Genomic DNA, 23,573 nt, shown 5'->3' with positions numbered 1-23,573 from the left:
TTTGTTATTAGGTGGTATTGACAAAATCCGCAATCACCTAGTTGCCAACACAATATATGAGCCGCTTATTTTCTGATTAAAGTAATTAAGCATGGTTGATATAATGATAAGCATAAGATTGGAAAAAGTAAATATAAATGTAAGGGAAGCAGTTGTATAGAATTTGTAATGAGTCAGGTATAAAACTTGCTTGATTGATTTCACAAAATGAGAAGCAGAGGAAACTGATGAAATTATATAGAAATTAGGTAAATTGGATAAGTCAATCGATCAATAAACTCACACACAACACTGTTTTGACCCAAAACTTCAAAAATTTCAAAATGTCATCTACCTTAGTCTATGGAAGGCTTGCATAACTTAAATTATGTAACTTGTTTGCCAAGTGACGAATAAATAAATGTTAAATGTAATTAAAATATCGATTGTGGGATTTTAATTAAGAAAAACAATATAAATATCCTGCACAATTTTTTAACACGCTGTAGATGATGTCATTGGGTCCATTAGCGACCAGTGGCATTCAGAGCACTTTAACATTCCCTTCGAAGGTTCCATAGTCCATTTCCTTGAACGTAACGTGATAAATTGTCGAAGATTCGTTGATGAATCCGACGACGATGATCGATTCTTCATGTTATAAGTGATTCGAAATAATCTCTAGTTTGGTAAATGGATCTTGCTCGTGGCTGTCATACTAGCGAATTATAATTATTATGATTACCCAGTGAATGGAAAATCGATCTATGGCTCGATTTACGAAGAGTTTCATAAGTTAGCTTGTATGAAGACTGCTGATGTTGTGATATCGGTCCTGAATTGGTAGCATGAATTTACAGTAGTTACAAACAGTATTTACACGCTATTGTTTCCATTATAGACCATTTACATGCTAATTACTTAGGACCAGATATATTAAAGTTCGTCTCATTTAATGGTACTTTCATGTGATTAAATGTGAATAAATTTGGTGAGGTAAATTTTAGGCAACTGGTACATCTGGTAGTTATTTGAAAAGAGAAATGAAAACGTGTGTATGTTTTTTCAAATTTTATTCATATTTTTCACAATCGTATATTTTCTCTCATTTTTGATCTTCTTAACTACTCTAAGTCCAGCTCTGGTAACCTCTTCTTTTAAGTGCACAGATCACATCTGAAAAAAGATAAAATTTGTCTTAATTGATCACCTCTTTTAGAGAAATCGAGAATCCTATCACAAAAATACTGATCAAGCCCTGAATACATATACAAATTTACGTTTTTATAAACACAGCTGAAGAAATGAACAGAAATCAAAACAGAAACTTTCTCACCCACTGGATATCAATAGCAGTAAATAATATTAAAATAGTTCAATACCGTTAGAGTAATATTGTTTGTACCAACACTGCTAAAACATTATTAGAACGACCAGTATCGCCAAATACTTCAACTTACATGATGATGCGTACGATGGGTCATGGGAACCATGTGGCGGCTCATACTTCTCTCCTTATAAATCCTCATAGCAGGCTCCATGAAGAGAGCCGATCCCAAAGTAGGAACTTGCTGTTTAGTGCAGCTGCACTGCATAATACTCTGTTGGCATTGTTGACACTGAGGTACCTTGACATAAGTGGCCACAGGTTCAGGTTCAGTAATCATCATAATAGGCTTGGGGGGAACCACCACCATTTGTTCCTCGTACACAGGTCTAACAGGCTCCTTCTCTATTTTAGGGGCCACAATCTTCTCTGGTTTAGGTTCAGGCTTTATAATCTTCTCTTTGATAATAGTCTCAACCACTGGTTTCACAGGTTTCTCTTCTTTTGGTGGTTGGATGATGTTGACGTTGGTTTGAGAAGGTGGGCAAGGTTGAGGCTGTTGGATGAATTTCAAGGAAGTTTGAGCAGGAGGTTGAATCACGTTGAAGGTTTGAACTGGCTGAGGAGCAGGTTGGATGCTGAAAGTTTGAACTGGTGGAGGAACAGCTTGGATATTAAGTGTTTGCACTCGTTGGGGTACTTGCTGAATGTTCAACGTTTGAACAGGCTGAGGAGCAGCTTGGATGCTATAACTTTGTGCTTGAGGTACCACGCTACCTGAGTCCAGACAGATGACTGATTTCTTGGATCTAGCCTGGTCGTCTTCTTCTGTCTTGTCGATCTTCAGATTATGGCCTTCGTCCAGTGATTTCTCGTTGATGTTCGTTGGAACTGCCTGGGTCAGAGACAGACCCAAGAAGAAGAGGAAGAAGACAACTTTGGAGTTCATTTTTTTAGTTGGATTGTTCTTCGAAGTCGAACTGTGAAGATCCTGATGAGGAGCTCGGTTTTTATAGGGATTTGGTGGAATACAGTGACCTGGTTTTACTTAGGAAGCACGCGTATATACGCAATGGTGCTGAGTGAGCGTAATTTGAAGGTATTGAGCCACTATGTTGACGCGATAGAGGATTATTGGTTTGTCGGCGTGTTACCATGCGTGAAACGGTTCCGCGAAACTTACCAGGATAGAGAATTTCTTATATTAAGTTGCTTTACAAGCATTTTATAAAGTATGCGGCAATATGCAAGTTATACGATATTTTAGGAAATACAAGACACAAAAAAAAGATAATTTCTCCAATCTCTTCAGTTTCTTTAACCCTCTAAGTTTCTTTAGAGCCTTTCATTTCCTTAATTTCTTAAATTTACTCAATTACTTTACATTTTGCAATCTTTTTAAATTTTTTTTGTAAATTCCAATTTTTTCTAAATTCATAGCTTTAAAATGGTGTTAGTGACTAGTAATGAGTAGTAAATGACTCGGGTAAGTGTAAGTGATGGGGTGTTGGTTAATTTTATTTGAAACAACGCCTACTTGACCGAGGTTAGATCTTCGAGAAGAAAAAAGTCAAAGTTTTGCTGGAAAGGAACATTAACTCGGTATCTTTACGGAATTCTACTTGCAGAAAGGAATTTTGCAAATCTTGAACATAAAAATAACAGTACATACAACGCAATCTCGGTACTATTTTTAATTAACAGGGCAGTATGTCTCACGATGATAAAACTCAAAAATTTATTGTTATGACTGTAGAAGCTTTAAACGATTGACTGTCGTTTTGAACGTTAAACGACTGATTGACCTATTTTTACAATTTAAATCAAATACAAAATAGACAATTCTTAGCCACATTCTCTAGTTACATTGTTAATTATTTTGTTCATTTTTTATTATATTATTCACAGACAAAATGGACGATTCTTCACTAGGCTTTTTCGGTTACTTTATTTCTTTCTGGTTTTATTAATGCATATAATAGATCAAAGGGTTAATATTCATCGCTGTTGCGTAGCCGTGTGTTTGAGAATAATGCGGAAACACCGGATGCAGTGACATTACGTTTTGCTGCAAGAACATGCAACACGATAAATAAACTCGATTAAGAAACACGATTAATAAACTCGATTTCGTCATCGTCATGGTTACGGTGATTATTGTTATTATTGCATAATGTTTCCAAAATAACAATGCATGTTGCATACAGGTTGAACAATATTATTCCGCTGATATTCGTTTCGTAATTGCGAAACAGTAGTGAGATATTTCGTCAAGATCACGCGTTCGTATTTATTATTTAAACAAATAAAATAAAAGGAAAAATATCGGCAGAAGTATCATTTCGTCATTTTATTTATCCTACGGATATTACGTAAGGGTAAAATTTAAAACTTTTATTCATTTTCGATATATCTTTGTTTAATTTTATTTATTTCCACAGCATATTTACATTTCCCAATTTAATTTATTTCTATTTATTTCCGATGTTATTATTTCATTTATTTACTGATTTTCTTTCTCGTATTTCGATATGTTCATCGTACCATAAAATCATCAACGATTTATTACTGTATTTATTTATTTATTCCTTTCCAATTAAATTTATTTGCAAACGTACAAAAATTCCAGCTTGTCATAATTTACATCTCCATAATCTAAAATCGTTCGATAAACTGTTCTATTTTCAAGTGTTCATTTCTATTGACAACTGAGTGATTGCGGATTTTCTCATTAGATGGCATTGGTAAAATCCGCAATCACTTAGTTGCCCAATATACTAAATACAATAAAAGAAGAAAAAGGAATGAAATTTTTGTAACTTGAAAGAACCCATTCTCTGTCAGTTTATTTTTCACAATACACCGATCCTTCTACGGGAAAGGGGAAAAACTCATTTCACTGACCATTTTCCTCCGACGTCCAAAGTTGAATCAAACCAAGGTTAGACCAAACCTTAACCTGCTTTGTAATTCTCCTCAGGAGTCTCTCTTTTTCCTCTTCAATGATCGAATTGTTTCTTCCCCGTCGGTTTGAAGAGAGAATACGTTTTAATCTCAAAGCAGTGCCTTCTCCTTTCTTCCAAGAATCACTGTACTTCATCCTCCTCTTTGATTAGAACACACCATTGTAGGAGAGCTTCATGGAAAGTTATATATATAGTAGAATGCACGGCGTAACGAGATCGTAAAAATAAAAATCGAGTAAAAGTAACAGTACTTTTCTTCCCTGCTTTCATTTTACGTTGCATTGGTAGATTCCTGTTACCTGTTGTTCTTTTACTACCTTTGGTGCCTTCTTGCAATTTCTTTTCTAATGTGTTCCTTAGCACATATTTGATTGAATTGTTCCTTTGGGTGCGTTTTTATTATCGGGATTCACTTTTTGCTGTTTTCGTACTCCTTTTCCTATTTTATTTCCTAACTACTTTATTTAAAATGATGCTTCAGAATATCGTATAACTGGAGTTTTCTCAATCGTAGCAGCCTAATTTTTAGGTTAGGTTTTCAAAGAAATGCGTCCTTTTATTATATAATATTCTATAGGAAGAGAAATCTCTTTTGGTCTCATTACAAAATGTAATTCTTTTACTTAAAATGATATTTTAATTATATTAATGTCTTTTTAATTATTGTCACTCTAATTTGTAGGTTAGTTCTACAGAAAATGAGTCGTTTCTTATCGCGGTGATATTAAGATTAAAGTGACTGTTCACATCCGATATAGAAAAATTCATTTTCTTGTACTGTTTAAAACGAGCATTGTAACGATCGAATGCCCCAGTCGAATATTTACTGTATCGAGAATTTTTCGCGCATCAAAAAACGCGTACATTAAAATTTCATGAATATGAATATCCCGGAAGATTTTTATTCAAATATCCAGTGAGTTTCACGATGTGGTAGATAAAAAACAATAAAGATATTCTGCAATTTTGTTTAGCAAATATTGGCGATACATTTCACTAATTTCCATTTTTAGTCCAACCTTTCAAGCTATTATTCCAAATGGCACGTAACGCAAAAATAAATAAGAGGATAAATATTGCAAGAGAAAAACACCATCTATGAGAATTTATTCCATCAAAAGCGACTCTTCAAATTCTCATCTAACAATCACATTATTCACTAGCTTCTGTAAAAATAATTCCCTAGAATCTAAACCACATAATGAAGATACGAAGAAGTATACAGGATGTTTCACATATGGTATAATTTAATTTGTAAAGTATTCTTATTATAATACAAATTTTATAGAAACATTTTGTACAAAAGTTAGATAGTTTCTAATACTTTTATTCTGTTCGTAAAGCCAGGAATTTGGCATACTTTATTTCGTATAACAAATAAAATCTCGAGATCAATGACGAATAATGTTTTTATAAACATTGAAACAATTATTCGTCATTTTTAAGTAACTTCGTTTTTTATTCGCAGCTTTTACTCGAACATGACTCGAGTAAAATTGTTTTCAAATAACTATCAAATAAAGCGCACGAATAAAACGAACTTGCCCAAGAATTATAACTAATTTCTTGAATAAAATTTTATCTAGATGATTGTTAAATAATTAATCGCTTTTTATTAAATATTAATATATCGAAAAATTCCTCAAATAAAATTTCATTCGAACCATAGAATTCTTCGAATAAAATTTTATTCGAATTCTGAAAAAATTCTTCGAACAAATTTATTTTTATTCCAGTCTTCGTTGATAATGTCCCATTCTAACCAATTATCGTTTCCAAACTATCAAATACCACTCATAGTCTCTATCGTGCTTTCTTCAGACACATCGTCGTCTCCTATCGTCTCCATTTGCATCAATCTAGTCTTCGGGGAATCTTCGCCCAAGGACCTGTTCCCCGAGAATCCACTCTTGTCCCTAGAATTATTATCTTCGCTCGTGACGTCTCCTTTCCTCTTAATCTCTTCCTGCTGCATCGCCTCGCGAGATTCCAGTTGTTCATTACCCTGATAACTGTCATCCATCTGCTCCACCATCTCAGCTCCCATCTGCTCACCATTTTCATCGATCTCGTAAGACTCGTGATCTTCGTGTTTCTCCAATTGCTTCTCCCATCTGCTACTATTAACAATCTCAACGCCATCTCCAGCAACCTTCTGCGTCGTCCTGAACACGTTCAACTCCCCTGGAATATCGTAGGAACTGTGTTTTACTTCTGGAGCATAGATCTGTCTGCTATCATCTGATGTCTGGGTCCTTTGAGATTGGACAAATTGGGACCGTACTACTTTTGGTTCTCTTTCATAAATTCTAGGATTTCCCACTGCAGATTGTTGGTTGGAATGAATTTTAGGATATTGGGTATGTTCAGCTTTGGAATATTGGTTGGTTTGAGCTTTGAAGTATTGGTTAGATTCAGGTTTGAAATATTCATACATAGGCTCAGCTTTGGAATATTGGACAGGTTCAGGTTTGGAATATTGGACAGGTTCAGGTTTGGAATATTGGATGGGTTCGGGTTTTGAATATTGGATGGGTTCGGGTTTTGAATATCGGATAGGTTCAGGTTTTGAATATCGGATAGGTTCAGGCTTGATGTATGGGCTAGGTTGAACTTTAGAATACTGGTTAAATTCAGTTTTAGGATATTGGATAGCTTCAGATTTGAAATACTGGTTAGGTTGAACTTTGAAATATTGATTAACTTGAGTTTTGGAATTCTGGCTAGATTGACTCATGGGATTGCCATGTATAAAGGAATCACTAAAATACCTATCAGACCTAGAGCTCATTCCAAAATCCTTCTTTGATTTAAAATTTCCCAAATCTTCATTATCAGATGACAGGCTGGATGGTCTTCTGAAATGATTGAAAGAAGGTTCGTTATTGGAACTAGGCGAATATTTACCCATTCCAAAATCCTTCTTCGTCCCAAAATTCCTGAAATATTCTTCATTACTGATTGACAGACCTGAAGATCTTCTGAAATTATTAAATGAAGCCTCGTTATTAAGGCTCGCCTCAAAGTCCTTCCTCACTCCAAAATTTGAAGATTTCCTTGGATGACCGAAAGCAGACTGACTACTAGACAAGCCATAATCCCCAAAATACTTGTCAGGTCCTGTGCTCACGCTAAACTCCTTCCCCGCTCCAAGGTTCCTCAAATCTTCCTCATCATTAGCTAAGGCACTTGATTGTCTTCTTAAATTATTCATAGAAGACTCACTATTGGTCAGGCCATAATCCGCATACAATTTGCTCGAAGGTACCAAGTCAGATTGGTCTTTGATCAGGTCATAGAAATTAGGTTTTCTGTATGGTGTTCTATTTGGAGTTCTTGAAACTGTGAAATGAGATTGGTACGAGGATGCTGGATTATTTATACTGTGAATAGAGGTGGTTTGCGAAGGAGCCACGTCAAAATCGAAAGCTTGTCCGATGGTAAAGGGATTCTCGCGTTTGCAGGTGGCTGTTGATTTAGTGACAGGTGGGGTCCCTCTGCTTCTGATGGCTCTATCATACGAGGCTCCATCGTATGGGTCATTGAATGGAGAATTGTAGGGTTGCTGGAAGATTGGGTTACGTCTAAATGGTTCGCTGCTCTGCCAAGGACTGCTTTCTGGCTCGAGTCCATGATACTCTCTTCTGGACGTGTCCCTAGAAATTTAGGGTCAGTTCCAACGTTTCAATGTCAATTAAAATAAATCGGTAGTTGTAAGGTAAAAAATATTCTTATGGCGAGAGGTCTGAATTGTTTAAAATGTTCATGGATCTCTTGGGATTAAAAATTTAAAGGATTCTTTAAATTTTTGTTGAAAAGAAAATTATTCTAGATAATTTTTTCCTGCAAAACCAATAATAACGGATTAATTTTCATAGTGAAGTCTATCGCTCATTTATTTTTCGGTAAAGCGGAAATGGAATTTCCTAAAATTTTCAAGAATCTCAGACAGTTTGATATTTAGAAGCTGATGAAATTAAGAAACGCGAAGAATTCGAATTCTTACCATGAAACCAGGGTGTCTGGTCGTTCTCGACGACACGAGGGGCAGGAAGCATGCCTCGGATTTCTCGTTTGCTCTTCTTCGTCCCAGCTTCGTAACTGTGGCGATCCACAGATCGCATTCACGAACAGACAAAGTAGAACAAATCGTCTAAAAGATCGTTCGAACATGCTTATATGGTTATTAAAGATCAGACCTCGTCGAGACGCTTTTATAAGCTACAAATTCGACGAGGACATATACTTCCTCTTTGTTGCGTCAGAATCTCGTGTTTCCTTTACGTGGCCGGAAATGAAGATGCATTAATGATTTACCGATTGAGGTTAGCCTTGATCTCCTTTTCCATCAGTAAGATCAACATTATGGTGATGCAATAGCATAAACGTTGAAATACTATTATTATTATATATTATTATCGTTATTATTATTATTATTATTATATCTTGTACAAAAAATAAATATTTGTTTTAAAGCTATCTTCTTCCTGCCACAATTAGGATACTTTTTAAACACATTTCGCTCATTGTATGTCAATTTTTGGACAATATCTTGTCAATCGTTTAACTTTCTTTCTAAGAATTTATTAAAGATACCATAAATTTAATATATTTCACGTTGATAAGAAAAAATACTTGAACAAAATTTGATCAAAATTATTCCAACGGTTTATTAGAAAATGAATTACAAATATTTTTACCATTTTCTGAATAAGAATTACAAATATTATGAATTCCCTTAATGTTCGACCGATTTCATCGCAAATTGTATGTTTGAGTAAATATGGGAAAAAGTGGGGGAACTGAAACTCAGTCTGATATATGAGACGTCATCAAAGTGAAATAATAATAAATAATCCGATTATTTATTGTTATGTTACGCGCAATGTTTCCCTGTTGTTGACAAAAGTGACTGGAGTGAAATACGAGCTGCCCCTATTTCTCGTTCCATGAATATTTACATGTGTATTTCCAACTAATTTCACACGCGTCGTACAATTACACTAATTGCCGTTTTCTGTCGTCTGATTACGTTTACAAGCTGTACCTTTTCCTCTTACTAATACCGTCTTCGCGTTCCTCTCAATTTTCACTTTGATCAGGTTAGAAAATTCTTCTTTGATTAGAAAACAGTCCATAACAATAAAAAATAAATTTACTTTATAATAATTGATAATAATAACTGAAAGTAAATGAAACTCGTCCGTACATTCCTCCTTCTATTTTATTTCACTTAGAATATAACCTATAGGGAGAAACAATGCAAAAATAGGGAAATTTTGAAATTTGAATTTTCGGAATTTCTTGGAAAATTATTGTAAAAAAGAAGACTCTCGAAATAACGAATCATTACGTTTCCAAATTTTGAGTTCTGCTTTCTCGATCATCGAACTAGTGTTAAGTATCTAGTTACTTTTAAGTACCTAGTTACTTTGTCAAGGATCGTTCACAATCGCAGATGGCGCTACGAATGTTCATCCACCGAATGTTTCTTCGCAGACAGGACACAGACGATGACATAATATCGAAGAAATCGCTACAATCAGTCAAGCAGATCATCAACTTTCTGAAAGAACGTAAGGAATTGTGAATTTACAAGACAATTTTCGCTCTTGTAAATCAACGTTTCTATATACAGTACTGTTAATTAAATTGTAATTATTCGAACGATAAATCTTTATTCTTTACTTACTTCCGACACTATTAATTCTACCGTATAAAAGCTAAATATAGTAACTTCTACCATAAAAGTTAAATGCCATAAATTCTACCACGAAGGCTACATAAAATTTTCTTGCTGTTATTAACGTACAGAATTTTTTATTAGAACAACGAACACTGTTTTGATACCATAGTCGATTAAAAATGATATGTGTCTTAAATTCCAATTATTCAATTGCTGTCCATTAAGTTCCCAAATCGTCCAAATAATTATTATATACATATTTATTTTCGTTTTCTTCTACTAACACAGTCTGACGTGGTTAGGTTAATTAAAGACTCACAAAACTGTTTTCTCTCTGATTTCAAGATGCTAGAGAGGAAGGGCTATTTCGGCGTGCTGGTCGTCGCGATCTTAGAAGACGAATTCTGAACTCGTTGAAGAAAGGCGAGAAACCTCATTTAGGGAACAACGACGTGGCTCTGGAATGCGCAGCCGCGTTGCAACTTTTTTTAAGCCATTTGAAGAAACCTGTGATGCCCCAGCACGTTCAACAACTTCTTCTTGGTAGACAAAAGAGTCCTACGTCTTCTTCTTTTAATTGAAAGAATTACCCGGCCAAATGTTTGTCAAATTAATTTTGCCATTTTCTCTTTCTCTTTTTTTCGACGAATAGCGTCGTACCAACGTCCCATCGTAGAGACGTTTATTGTTTTTTAAATAAATTTTAAAAGATTCCTAAAGGTAAGGTTCCTAAAGTGATTTGTCAAGTTTGGTCTAATTTCGTGAGGTTTCAGTTTCTTTAGAGAAAATCTTTAAAATGACTTCCTGATTTTTGGCCTAATTATTAAAGTGAATTAGACGATTGAAGAATTCCGTATAACAGTTCATACGATTATTCAATAACATACAAGATAGAATAACTGTACAAAATTTGGGGTAACCAAAAGCACTTTAATTGCTGAATGGATTAAAAAAACTGAAAATTCTTTGAATAATAGTAAATGGAACTATAAATTAATTAGTAAAATTTCATAGAATTAACATTTTTATCTCATAGAGAAGAATACTGAATAATTAAAATCTGTTTTTATTCTTCAACAAAAATTCTTTGCAGATCTAATTGAAGTAGAACTTACGTTTTATTCTCATGAGCATACAATTTTTTTCTTATATTTAAATTTTCCTTGTGTTTCCTTCTTTCTTTAATTAAAAACCACCCTGGCTTTTAACTGTTATGATCTCTATTTAAGCATCGTAAAAAAGGAGGTTAACTGGGGAATCCTATTATGAAGATCACGAAATCTCAAGCGGCGATTTTTCTCTGAATTCAAAAACTTATGCACCTTATATTTGGACAAAAACATTTTTATTAAATCCATTGAAAAATAATTAAGATTCTGTAGAAATCTAAAGAAAAATATAAGATCTATAGAAACTTGAAAAAAGATACAAAATCCACCTATCTGTTTATCCAATAGAAATTAAAATCCTTAGAAATCTAGAGAAGAATTGTGTAATCTACGGAAACACAAAGAAAAAATATAAAATCTAATCGTGTCTATGTTTGATAAAAATTAAAATCTCTAGCAACTCGATGAATGTTATAATATTTATTTTATCTTCATATCCAATAAAAATTAAAATCCCTAGAAAAAAGGTTTGCCAATTTTTATATCATATGTTTGTGTTCCCTCTCACTTCTACATGAAATTACTCTTACTTAAACAAATTTATGAAACGCGGCATATCCGTTTGCATTCTAGCCAAACGATACGAATCATCGATTAAATTAACGAGTCCAGCCATCATGGCGTTAAGTAATAATTCCTCGCGTTACCTAACCGCAGATATTTGGAAACAATATGCACTCGTGTTCCCCTCCTGACATGGTTTCGAATGACCACGTTTCGACACGATATTCTACGCTATAAAAGATCCTGATACGTGATACGTGCTGGTAATTAAAATCGACTGGCGCTCGTTATAGAAACAAACGAGAATTACCAAACTGCCTATCTGTGAAATTTTATTGTTATATCACGTTTCATTTCCTCTTCTCTCTTCTGTATAATTTGTAGCGGTACTTTTATTTAGATATAATTGAAATAAAAATTTTTGTCTTATTTTTTAGTTTGTAGTATTATAGAGAAAGATTTTTGTAACTTATAAAATTAATATCTTGGTGATACAAAGATCTAAGTGAATAACTTCAAGCGTACCACCTAACTAGATACTACCTAAATGTATAACTAGAATATAACTAGAACGAGCGTTACCAACGTTAGGTACAAATATTTAGTTTTTATTTTTCTTAACTTAGTCATTCGCAGATAAAGTTTGTCTATTTAAGAAAATAAATAAATAAAAATTCATAATTCCTTTTCTTCACATATAAATTTATTTTTATATTTATCTCGTATTTATTTCGATGCTTTATTTATCTCCATACGAGCATCGAAATAAAAAGAACTAACGACTGAATGATAACTTTTCGTAAAACAGCTGACAATCCCGGAGTGACTGCGCACATGATCGCCAAGGATGCACTAGGATTGATACGACAAGACGTCGGTGGTCGTCACGGAGAGCTTCTAGCCGGCCTTCTTGATTTACTCAGACACTTGACACTCTCTGGCCCTCCATCCGAAAGATCAGAGCTTCGTGGGTCACCACTTCCAATCGCACTTCTTCCAGTCTTTTTTACTTTGACGGTAAATCATTCTCAACACAATCGAATGAATAGAAATCGAAATTGTTATACTACGTAAAGATCAGGTTCTATTTTACGATTTCCTTAAATTTGTTAAATTATCGAAACTATGATTTATAAGGTTAGACTACACTGTTAAGGCTAGACTATGGATGTTCATGCAAATTCATATTTTTTAAAAATCTAATTATTAGCACTACTACACTAAAACACTAAGGAATTCCATGTTATGCAGTACATTTTTGGTACCATTAACCCACCTGGAACCATGATCCCTAAATGAAAGTGGGCACATTTATAAAATTGTAAACCCAGTCGTTTTGACTGGTGTGGTAGGTTCCGGTGTTAAGAGCAGACTGTACATGTTTATGGAAATTCATATTTTTACAGGGCATCTTATGTTACGTATATAACGTTAACTGATCCAATCGAAACCAGTGTCAGCCTCTTCTTTGTGAATATATATATATATATACACACGTATATAACGCTCCTTTGTTACAGCGTGTTCGCAATTTTTTCGAGGCTGTGCAATTCTTGAGATCCCTTCGAGCGGAGTGGATCGTTGATTCGGTTTAACCCAAAGAACAGAAACAGCCACGAAACGAATCACGATGCAGATCGACGAGGATTTTAACGCGACTGATCGATCGTTTCGCTGTTACAGCCGGCCGATCTGGTGAAATGGAAGCAAGTGGCCGCCAGATTCAACGAATTAATTACCGAGGCCCCCGAGCAACTGCAGCTGAATGAAAATCGATCGTGCGAAATGGAATCCGCCAGGCTATCCGTCGAGAACACGGACAACGTAAGAAATAGGAACTTTCTTAAGGTTTAGAAAAGATTAATAACGATCTTGGAAGCAATCTCAAATGTGATTCTTCTTCATCCAACGGGAGAATTTATTTTTGATGAGAAATCAAATAGATATATATGAGAGAGGAGAAATTTTCGTGAAGAGATCAGCTTTTCGTTCTTATTTGATGGAAAGAAAATTGTGTTTAAAAATGTGGTAGAGATAAAAGATTCTTTGAGTAGATTGAAAAGATGATAATATTTGAGAGAATCCAAATATAATATTGTGGAGGATTCGAAGCTAACTTAAATTTAAAACAAGTTTTAGTGAAACATAATCTAAGAATACACTAAATTCAGTCCTAACCTAAACCGAGTCGATGCTAAACTTAATTTTAATCTAAGTTAGACGTGAAACATATTCAATGCAAATCTAACCTAATTCAATTCAAAGCTTTCTCTAAGCTGAATCAAGTTCAATCCAAAACTAATCTAAATCCAAAATAAATTCAATTTGAAGTTAACCTAAATTACCAAACTAAGTTCAATCGAAGTCTAGCGAAAAGTAACTTAAATTACCAAACTTAATCTAAATGAAATTCAATTCGAATTCTACCTTAAATCTGAATTCAGCTGCAACCTAACCTAAACTTAATACTATTATGCTGTGTCTATAGTTGAGCGCTTCTTATAACTTAGAAATGGTTAATATAAAGCAGATAAAGGAAAAAGGAGAAGGATAAATAAAAAGTGCCATTATTCCAATATCGTTTCTTTCCTGCAGAATAATTTTTTGCCTGAAAGAATTCGCTGAAGCACAGCCACGATTTTAATAACAAATTTACACAAATGTCTCTTTTTATCGTTTTAGGTTAGGTTGGAGAGATAACTAGGATTCTTGCTGTGCCGTTGCATAGCCCGCCGGCAAGTAGACTTCATCCAGTAATTTCCAATTCGAATCGAAAGCATCCGATATTAAGCAGCATACAAATGTAATTCTTTCGTATAAATGTAAGAGAATTGTGTAAATTACTCGTACTTCCGCTCAACCGATGACAATCACAGAAACCTACATTTTCACCTAAATTATTTCTTCTTCTTTTCTCTTTTTCGAAAAAAAAAGCAACTATTATAATTTCATTTTTTTGCCATTTATGGTTTACAGTGAAAAAATCCCTGGTTCATGTGTAATGAGATAAAAATTGAAATACATATACGTTACTTTAAAAATATTGTAACAATTTGGAGGAGTCTTATGTATTTAGATTAGAGATTGTTACTTTGTACTTGTTTGTTTAGAAATATACAGAAATATACACACATTGTGAATAGAAGAAGTTTAATTGTAATGTCAGCCTATGTAAAGAAATTGGCCCCTTGCCTTGTGATTCCTTTTATAGTTACGCTGCGATTAACAATAACAATCATCAAACTATTGTATGTCAAACAATATTCACTTTTTATTCTGAAACTAAGACGAAAAATTAAGATAAATATTCAATGAGTCACGGTCTGGCTCATGTTTGAAGAACCATTCAATTTCTAGAATTCGAATGAAATATTCAAATAAATATTCAATGGGTCATAATCTGTCTCGCGTCTGAAGAAGTCAAAAGAAAAAGAAAATATCGTACACGTGATCAAAATGATCATTAGCAACGCCCTAACGTGTATCTGAACGTCAGCGTGATCGTTAAGGCATTCGAATAATAGTACCTAACCTCTAAACTTAGCAGGAGGACTTCACGAAGCAGTTGACGCGTCTCATACACGCCAGAAGCCCATTGTCTAGCCCGCTATTGCTCCTCGATATTCCATTAAGACGTTCGACAAAGCGTCACGCGAGCTAAACTGAGAAAATGGCCCTCGGAAGCGGGCCATTTACAGGCAACCATATGAGCGTCCTAGAAAGGGATGTGCAAGCCTGAAAACGCGCGATACGCTTTCTATCAGGACGTTTAGTATTCCTCTTAACGACGTTGCTCGAGACGAAAATGCAGATCAGAAATTGGTATCTCGATGAAAGAGCTTGTGCAACGTACGACGTCTGATGAACGACAGGAAATTTGACACGACCGTAACGACGATCATGTCGAATGAACTTAAATTGTATTCTGATGGCAGGGAGAACATGCAGAAGATGGCGTCGAGAAATTGTGCTCGATGGCATTTTCAGATAAGACGTTCGTTGAGTTGCACGAATTCTGTTGATGGTATTAGGTTCCAGGATGAAGTGAAGGAGCTAAATTAACCTATTGTGCTCTATGGAGGTATACACATTACCCAGGGTCGAATTCAAGTTTTCGAGGTCTGGGACTATTGACACAGCGGAGAGCTTCGTAGAATTAAGTGGGAAGGAGTTAAAATGAAATTTTACGTAAATGTGAAATAAAACCTATTTTGTGATAAGTTATACTTAAAATGTGTTAAAAGACATTATACACTTTTAAGAGAGAGTTGTTCATTTTTCGATTTTTCCTAAATTAAACGAGTAAATTAATTATTATAGTCGTAATATAAAATGTATTTTTATTGAATAGCAACGCCCTCGCAAAGGCAAGACTTGAAGTTGTAGCTTCCCCCGAAGCGGCGCCTGACATATCCAGAATGTGCCAGTAACCGTGGTACAATCGGCAAGGAAGTAATTGTCTATGAAAAGATAAACTGGAAGTATGGAAAACTATTTTTTCGTATGGTTCTCTGTTTTTAATGAAATCAAACTTGAACATTTTTTTAGTATACATTTTATATATTTAGTGCATATGCATCCATTCATCTCCCTTTCAAACTGGAAATCGGAAACGAGTTTAACTCTATTGATAAAAAAGTGCGAAAGAAGAATAAAATATTTCGATCGATATTTTAATTGCACGATCCTTTAATAGATTTTAGCCAAAAGGTAGAAGAGAGAATGCATGGCTTCCTTTAATTAACAGACCCATCGAGCGCTAATTGCTCAACTTAATTGCTTATGAAAAATTATTTTTTTCTCTCGCAGGAGTAATTTGCAATGGAAGAATCAATTAAGAGACTATGAAAGAAAACATCATAAGATTCCTACAGCTATGAATTGAACTAGAAATCGCAGTTTCGCTATGAATACGAAGGGAGGGGCGGGGGGAATATTGGATTTCTATGATAACTAAGAACTCCTTTATAAATGTTCATTGTTTGATGTTTGTTTGAGTACACGGATGGAAAAAAGCTGCGATGGGAAGAATCAAAATTGGATTGCACAGCAGCTAACATCGGGCAAACAATGAAAGAAGAGTAAATGGAGCAAGCTAATTTTCTAAAATTACTCATGAAATGTACAATTTGTGTCAGTTTGTTCTGATGTTTGTAGATATAATAATTGAGTACGCGAGTTTTACAGTATACTCTTGTAATATATGGGTAAATATAAATATTTGAATTTCTGACTTTCCTCTTGATCATAAAAATTACAAATATTATAAGTCCATATATGTACATATATGTATCTATTTCAATATATATAATTTAGGAAAACAAATACAATAACTGACATAGAAGAGCTGTTTTAACAACGCAATGATAGTTGTTGTTTCACGGAATTGTATTAATCATTAAATTTATTGATAAGGTATTTTATTTGGCAAAAAATCTTTGCGTTTTTATCCCCAGATATGTCGGTAAATATACACGTTCTATATACACCTTGTATATATCGAACGCAGATAATGTTACTCTCTACTAAGTCGGTAATGTTGCGTATGTTATCTGTATGAAATGGTAAGAAGCGCGTTGTAAAATACCGACCTCAAAAAATTGTTTAACTCAATCATCGAAAACGATTCATCTGATAAACGACTTTTAGTGTTTCATAGAAAAAAATTATAATATTGGTCATGGTTGGAGTTAAAGTTAATTTTACTATGAAATAATACTGATTGTCCAGATCTCACCGCGTGGAGATTGCTGCTGAGATTGTGAGACGATATTCCATATGTGTATTAAATTTTACCCTTAATTTTACCCTTTCACCACTAAAAAAATAAAAAACTTCAAGCGAGAGAATAAAATCAAAAAGGCTGAATCGATCGAATAGCGTGTTCTAGCGTTTGATCATGCGATAAAATGAAACTTCACATGCGTCACGAGAAACCAGATATAAAGTGATAAATTCGTGATAAAGAAGCATAGAGATGGGGTCTGGCGGAGTCTTGTTTCTTACTAAAATACACGTCGTCTTGGCCAATAGAACGACAAACCGAGTAAACTTTAAATAAGAACGGAATCGTTGACTTTAATTTCAGATCCAGTCAGACCTAGCATTAAATCCTCAGTCGATAACAAGAATCTTTTTTATAAGTTTCTAATTGCTTTTTTCGGCTTATAAAAGGAAAAGAAATTGATATTGTTCTTTTTTATCTTGGATATACGAGTTAATGGTGAAACGAAGATTGGAAATAAGACTCTCAAAAATAATTTTGATTCGCGATATACGTCTTATATAGAATTATACGACTTATCTACTTTACGCTACTTTATCTACTAAAATACCACTCTTAAATTATGCATGCATTTAATTATTATTATTATATTTTACTTATATATTAACCGTTCATACAAATACTAAGCACTTATTTAAAAATACCCTACTTAACCATAAATCTAACTTAAGAGTATCTTACCTACAAATTTAAAAAATCTCTACCTAATCGAAAATCTTATTTCATCTGCATCGTAAAGTGTTTTCATGAGCCCTATCTATACAAATATCTAATTGTAGTGTAGCGACTGGAGGATGAGGAAGGGGCAAGGACTGCTGTATAAAATCTTGGATACTTTCCATGTATCTAGAGTTGTTACAGTCGAACATACTCAAAATAATAGTCAACACCCCATGGTATGTCAGAAACAAGGATATACGCAAAAACCTAAAAATACCAAGGGTCAAAAAAGAAATCAACAGATACGCACAAAAATACAAGGAAAGAATGACAACACATCCAAACCAGCTGGCTGCTGAAACGAGCAAAACCCATATAAAAAGAGGACTAAAAAGAAAACACCCCACTGATTTCATTAAAGAAATAAAATAAACAAACTCGAAGATGGTATCCCTCTGGGGGTAGCCATCCACATGTTATTTAGCAATAAAATTAGAAAAATTTACCAAATGTCCAGCTGGACAAATTATAAGGTACAAATTAAATAATAAAAAAAAACTCTAAATAAAATATACTGAAAAAGAAATGACTGTACCAGCCAAAAGGGCCATCAAAGTATCCACTCGATATAAACCGTGAGTGGAATGTGAATTCTATGTATTTCGCAACTCTAATTTATTACACGTAACTTACGAGTGCTTTATTACATTTTCAATGTTAATCAATCTACTATTGACAAAAAAAAGAAAAAAAATATAAGATTCCCGTGTGAATTATTTATTTGCGCAACACTAATAGCTATTAACCTATGCACTCAGGTTTTTAAATATTCGCAACACTAAAAACGAGACATCCAGTGCAGCCATCTGTATAACTGCGGTGTAACTGCATGGGATCATGCAGGATCGTGTTACCACAGTCCAGTGGAAGAAGATTGGGCATGATACAGGCGCAACACTACTTCGAAGAACGTGGTCATTTGTCAACGCAACTCTAATTAGAAGATTAATCAAAACAATCGCGATGAGAATCCGCAACACTGATTCTTAAAACAAAAATAAAGTTAATTTCCATACGTGAATATTACATACTAATTGCAACGCTATAAAATTAATGAAAAGTTAGCGTTTCTAAATTTAACTTTAAACGACAGCTAACAAGATAAACTCTAAAGTATATTACTCTGTAAACAGTTCTAACAACTCAAAATCAAAATTACTAAAGACAATCGCGATGTCATAACTCGCAACACTAAATCAAACACGATTATCGTCACCTCGCAACTCTAATTCAAACCGTAATCAGTCTCTCATGACGCTAATAGAAAGCCGCGAAACTTTCCCGCAACTCAATTGTAATCAATCTCTCGCAACACTAATGAGAAAAGTCACGATTTGCCCAATATGGTGGTGGACCGACGTGTACATCGGTCAAGGAAGAAAATACTACAACTATAACTACAGATGGTAAAAGCGAGCATAGTGACAAAATAGTAACATTAATGACTTCCCATGCTCTGGATGACCCAGAGGATGGGAAGCCATTAGTAGTTGCCCTCTTGAGTGGCAGTTTGCCGGGCCTCTTCAGCTTATAGCCTCTTCTTTCTTCGGGCGCAATGCCCGCTGAAACTTAAATCTAAGCTCGAGTCTTCTAAATCGCAAACAAAAAAAGACTTATAAAGATGAAACAAAGAGCGAAAGCTGATACAAGTGCATATGGACTGACCAACGATCACAGCGATGCTCGAGCGATAAACGTTCGTTTCGACTTTGCTCGCGACCACGACTGCGAAATTCGAAAAATCAATAGGCAAAACTAGAGACGAGAGCATGCTCTACTCGTGCCAGTTTCACCATCGATTTTTCAAATAAATTTCCAGAAACAGGTTGGTCACACGAAAACGCGCCTACCCGACCCAGAGACTGTGCCAACCTGCCCGGCCCTACCTACTTATAATTAACAAACACACCAGAAAGTATACTACCTATCCTACCTAGCCCTATATTTAATAAATGGCAAAACAGGCACACCAACACACTCGCTCCACGATTCTCACACAAACACTCGGGCGCAAAGGACCTACACTAGAGAGGACGTCCCGGGACACCTCCGACACCCGAGCTTAACACACAACATGCACACTCTAATTTACGTACCGTTTAGCTGAAATCAACTGACGAAGGCTAGGGACCATTGCGTGCAAACACAATAAAAATGAAAGAATAAAAAACAAAGAGTGTGTTTATTTTACAAAAAAATATTAAATGATACGAAATTTGGTATCATTTACATTTACAGAATTTCATGACAAAATTAATAATATTGCTATCTATAGTTCCATATTTAATAGAGAGACTGTTTCTACAACTTGTGATTGAAATAATAGTGTAGATTTATTTTGTTAGTATTTAAATTTATAAGAAACGACGCAATTCCACAGCCTAACAACACACACACAATGTGGAAAGTACGTCGTGCACGATACACTAACGCGTCGTCAGTCGCTAAAAACATTATCATTTTATCAATGGTCATCGTACCCATTGCCTTTCTCCCGCCCAAGTAGCACCTGGACACGTGAGCGAGATCCTGGCAATGATACGGAAAGAATAAAACCTGAAAATCCTAACTAAAAAAAATATTAGTACGTCTGTTTTGTATTTAACGGGCTAATCTTTCTGCATTCTGCATCTTCAAATTTTATCTCAAGTTACTATCACTGTATTTTCTACTTTGATTAATTTAATAAATTAAAAATTCTAATACTGAAAAACATAATGATTCACTCAAATAACTGACTTTATATTTTAATTAATTATTAAAATTCTAATTTTCTAATATATTTCTAATAATTCTAATTCATATTAAAATAAAATATTGACAATAAATAAGAAATTTGTTTAATAATTAACTCTAAATTATATGTTAATGCAAGCCTCAGGCAGTCCCTTCGTCAAAGCATATTTTCGAAAGCACAAAAGTAATGTTCAGAATTTGTAGCTTTGATTCCGAAATCTGCCAGTCGCGAAGTTTCTTCTTGCACAAGAAATTGCATACATCTTTGTACGGTACCAATTGAACATTAATATCTTTATATTTTTTTACTTAATACTTAAATTCAAATATGAAAGACAAACAATTAAATTCTTTAGAATATTATGTTCAAAGAACACAAGATGAAATGAAAAAAGATTTATTATTGTCACTATCATTATGCAATCATTGGAATTTTTCATGTAACGAAATCGGAGGGTATCCGATTTCTCTGCAAGGAAATATTTAACCAAGTCATTTCAATACATATTATTTATTCAAATATTCACATTTCATTTATATATGTATATTTGGCTTTTGCAAATATTTAAATTAATGCAATTAATATCATTATATTAATATTATGTAATAATATAATATTTCAATCGTCAATGACATTATTATTAATATAAAAAAAAGCGATGTGCAAGAAGATCTATCCTGAACTAATATATAAAATACAGATAAGAAAATGTTACTATTCACGGGTATAATAAATACCCGTGGTCACTATGCTCGTCAAAAATTCTACGTAATACAACCAGTTACTCGTGTCGATTCGGACCTTTCATCCTACGACATGATTGAGTGACTAGAGGAACAAAAATGCATGCAACTTACAATTACATACAAAGAATGTTGTCCTTTATATTGTTGTAGACCAAGGAAAGTCATCGTGAAACCATCAATAAATCAAAGAAGCGAGATCTGGAAGAAATTTGTAACAGTTTTAACAAATATCTGTATTATAATTTCTTCTTAAAGACAGCGTTAATTATTTGAAAAATTTGAAAAAGTTGTATTTTTTAATTAGTAATAATAAACACAAGGAATAAAATTAAATTTAAAATACGAAGGTAGATACTTACATTCTCAACTTTTGAAGCACTACTAGGTTCTTTTGATGTAACAAGAAGAGGAAGGAGTGAAAAACCTTTAACAAAAAATGAATTATTATAATTAGTTCTGAAACACACAATGATGATTGTTCAAAAAATTTAATGAACAGGAAAAAGTGAAAAACACTTAATGACGCAAATAACAATCGGCGAACATTGACTCTAATTTCTTGTATGATTATTATGATGAAATTTAATGAGAGCTATGTACTCTAAAGAATATTGAAAATAATATAACGCAACAAACATTGACTCTAACGACCGCATTGCGCGCGATCACAAAAATTCTCTGAAAGAAAAACTTTATTAAAGGGTAGGGGTTAAAGAAAAGAAGCAATATATTTTTTTCATATCTCTTTTTCTTCCAACAACTCCGAGTGTTTGTTCATGAAAATATTACTACTATATTAACAACATCAAATATTTAATTAATACGTTAAAAATATTATTAATGTTAAATGTTTACGATTTCATAATATAATTGATTTGTAAAAATCAGACAGTGAATGTTCGCAATTATAGTTTCGAACATAGTTTGTACCGATAAAATATGGCGCACTCTTTTTTACAGTTAAACAAAGCTGCGTAATACGAAAAAGACGCGATGCGCAAAATATGTTCAAACCTATCAGTGAATATCAAATGTAATTAAGTAATATAATAAAATAATTTCTTTAATATTGTCTAATTTCCATCTTAGTATTCGTAATGAACCACGAAATTAATTTAGAATTCCGTTCTATTACGTATCAATTATGTTAAGATTATGAATTGTTTGTTAAAAGTATATACTGATCGAATACTAAATAAACGTTACCAATTATTCAATAATATTAGAAAACAAACGTATAAATGATTCTGTCTCTACTAAAATGAATCAAATGTTACCAAATCTCCACAAGAACTTGTTGAATTAATCGCCGATCACCTTCCATTCTTTTTCATTCCGCGCCATGTTTGTTAATTTCATGGCGTCCTTCTAATGTTTCCTAAGTTTCCTCATAATCTGCTGATAATCTCAACAAAGATAGACCAAAACAATAGAATAAATGTATTAAAAGAACAAATTGTATAAAAGTGAAACAATGGTCAAGATCAAATTGTTTTTAAAAGTTCATTATACGAACTACCGGCAAATGTGACAACCAAAAACATGGTAACGCAATAAAGATAATCAAATAGTAGGTTATAGAAGATTGTAATAAATTATTGAGTAGAAACGTACGTTAATCAAAAAAAAAAGCGTCGGTTTCAGCACTAAAAAATGTCTATAATAGTACTGCCAGAGAGGAAATTCCACTTTACTATTACATTGCAGAAAAACAACACCTATCACGAAGTAATAATAACAAAAACAAACGTCTGGTTGCTTCGAGTTTCGACTCTAAACTGACCCCCGCCCCACAGCTTGCGCAGCGAATTTCGGTTTAAGAGAAGTGGAAAGAAAGAGATCGCCGATAAATCGAGCGCGCACTGATATGGTTGTCGCCAAATTCCTAGAAAAGATACCTAATATGCTTTCGAGAGTTAGCATATTCTATTCCAACTAAAGAAGTCCATAGGTT

The 23,573-nt window shown here is 33.8% G+C and overlaps 3 protein-coding genes across 4 annotated transcripts; 1 reads left to right on the top strand and 2 right to left on the bottom strand.

Annotated features, from left to right (window-relative positions):
* Window positions 1-1,035: 1,035 nt before the first annotated feature.
* On the bottom strand, window positions 1,036-2,299 carry LOC100648536 (transcription factor SPT20 homolog). Its single transcript, XM_003401632.4, has 2 exons — window positions 1,440-2,299; window positions 1,036-1,155 (listed from the first exon to the last, which is right to left on the bottom strand). The coding sequence occupies exons 1-2, from the start codon at window positions 2,253-2,255 to the stop codon at window positions 1,150-1,152; spliced, it is 822 nt and encodes a 273-aa protein (XP_003401680.3). The 5' UTR covers window positions 2,256-2,299; the 3' UTR covers window positions 1,036-1,149.
* Window positions 2,300-5,348: 3,049 nt separating this feature from the next.
* On the bottom strand, window positions 5,349-9,491 carry LOC100644582. Of its 2 annotated transcripts, XM_012317538.3 has the most exons (3): window positions 8,279-9,491; window positions 7,180-7,928; window positions 5,349-6,456 (listed from the first exon to the last, which is right to left on the bottom strand). In XM_012317538.3, exons 1-3 carry the CDS (start codon window positions 8,443-8,445, stop codon window positions 6,056-6,058), a joined length of 1,317 nt encoding a protein of 438 aa, XP_012172928.2. In that variant the 5' UTR covers window positions 8,446-9,491; the 3' UTR covers window positions 5,349-6,055. The 2 variants fall into 2 exon arrangements, with proteins under 2 accessions (XP_012172928.2, XP_003401650.2); XM_003401602.4 differs by having other exon boundaries at window positions 5,349-7,928.
* A 138-nt stretch (window positions 9,492-9,629) lies between these two features.
* Window positions 9,630-14,972, top strand: LOC100648658. The gene is made up of 5 exons (XM_012317539.3): window positions 9,630-9,848; window positions 10,304-10,501; window positions 12,440-12,648; window positions 13,315-13,455; window positions 14,314-14,972. Exons 1-5 carry the CDS (start codon window positions 9,731-9,733, stop codon window positions 14,329-14,331), a joined length of 684 nt encoding a protein of 227 aa, XP_012172929.2. The 5' UTR covers window positions 9,630-9,730; the 3' UTR covers window positions 14,332-14,972.
* The last annotated feature ends 8,601 nt before the right edge of the window (window positions 14,973-23,573 follow it).

Source organism: Bombus terrestris, chromosome 16 (genome assembly GCF_910591885.1).
Source record: "Bombus terrestris chromosome 16, iyBomTerr1.2, whole genome shotgun sequence".
In the NCBI taxonomy this organism is placed as follows: Eukaryota; Metazoa; Arthropoda; class Insecta; order Hymenoptera; family Apidae; genus Bombus; species Bombus terrestris.
Note: the sequence above shows the minus strand (reverse complement) of the source record. Positions and strands in the feature narration are given on the sequence as shown.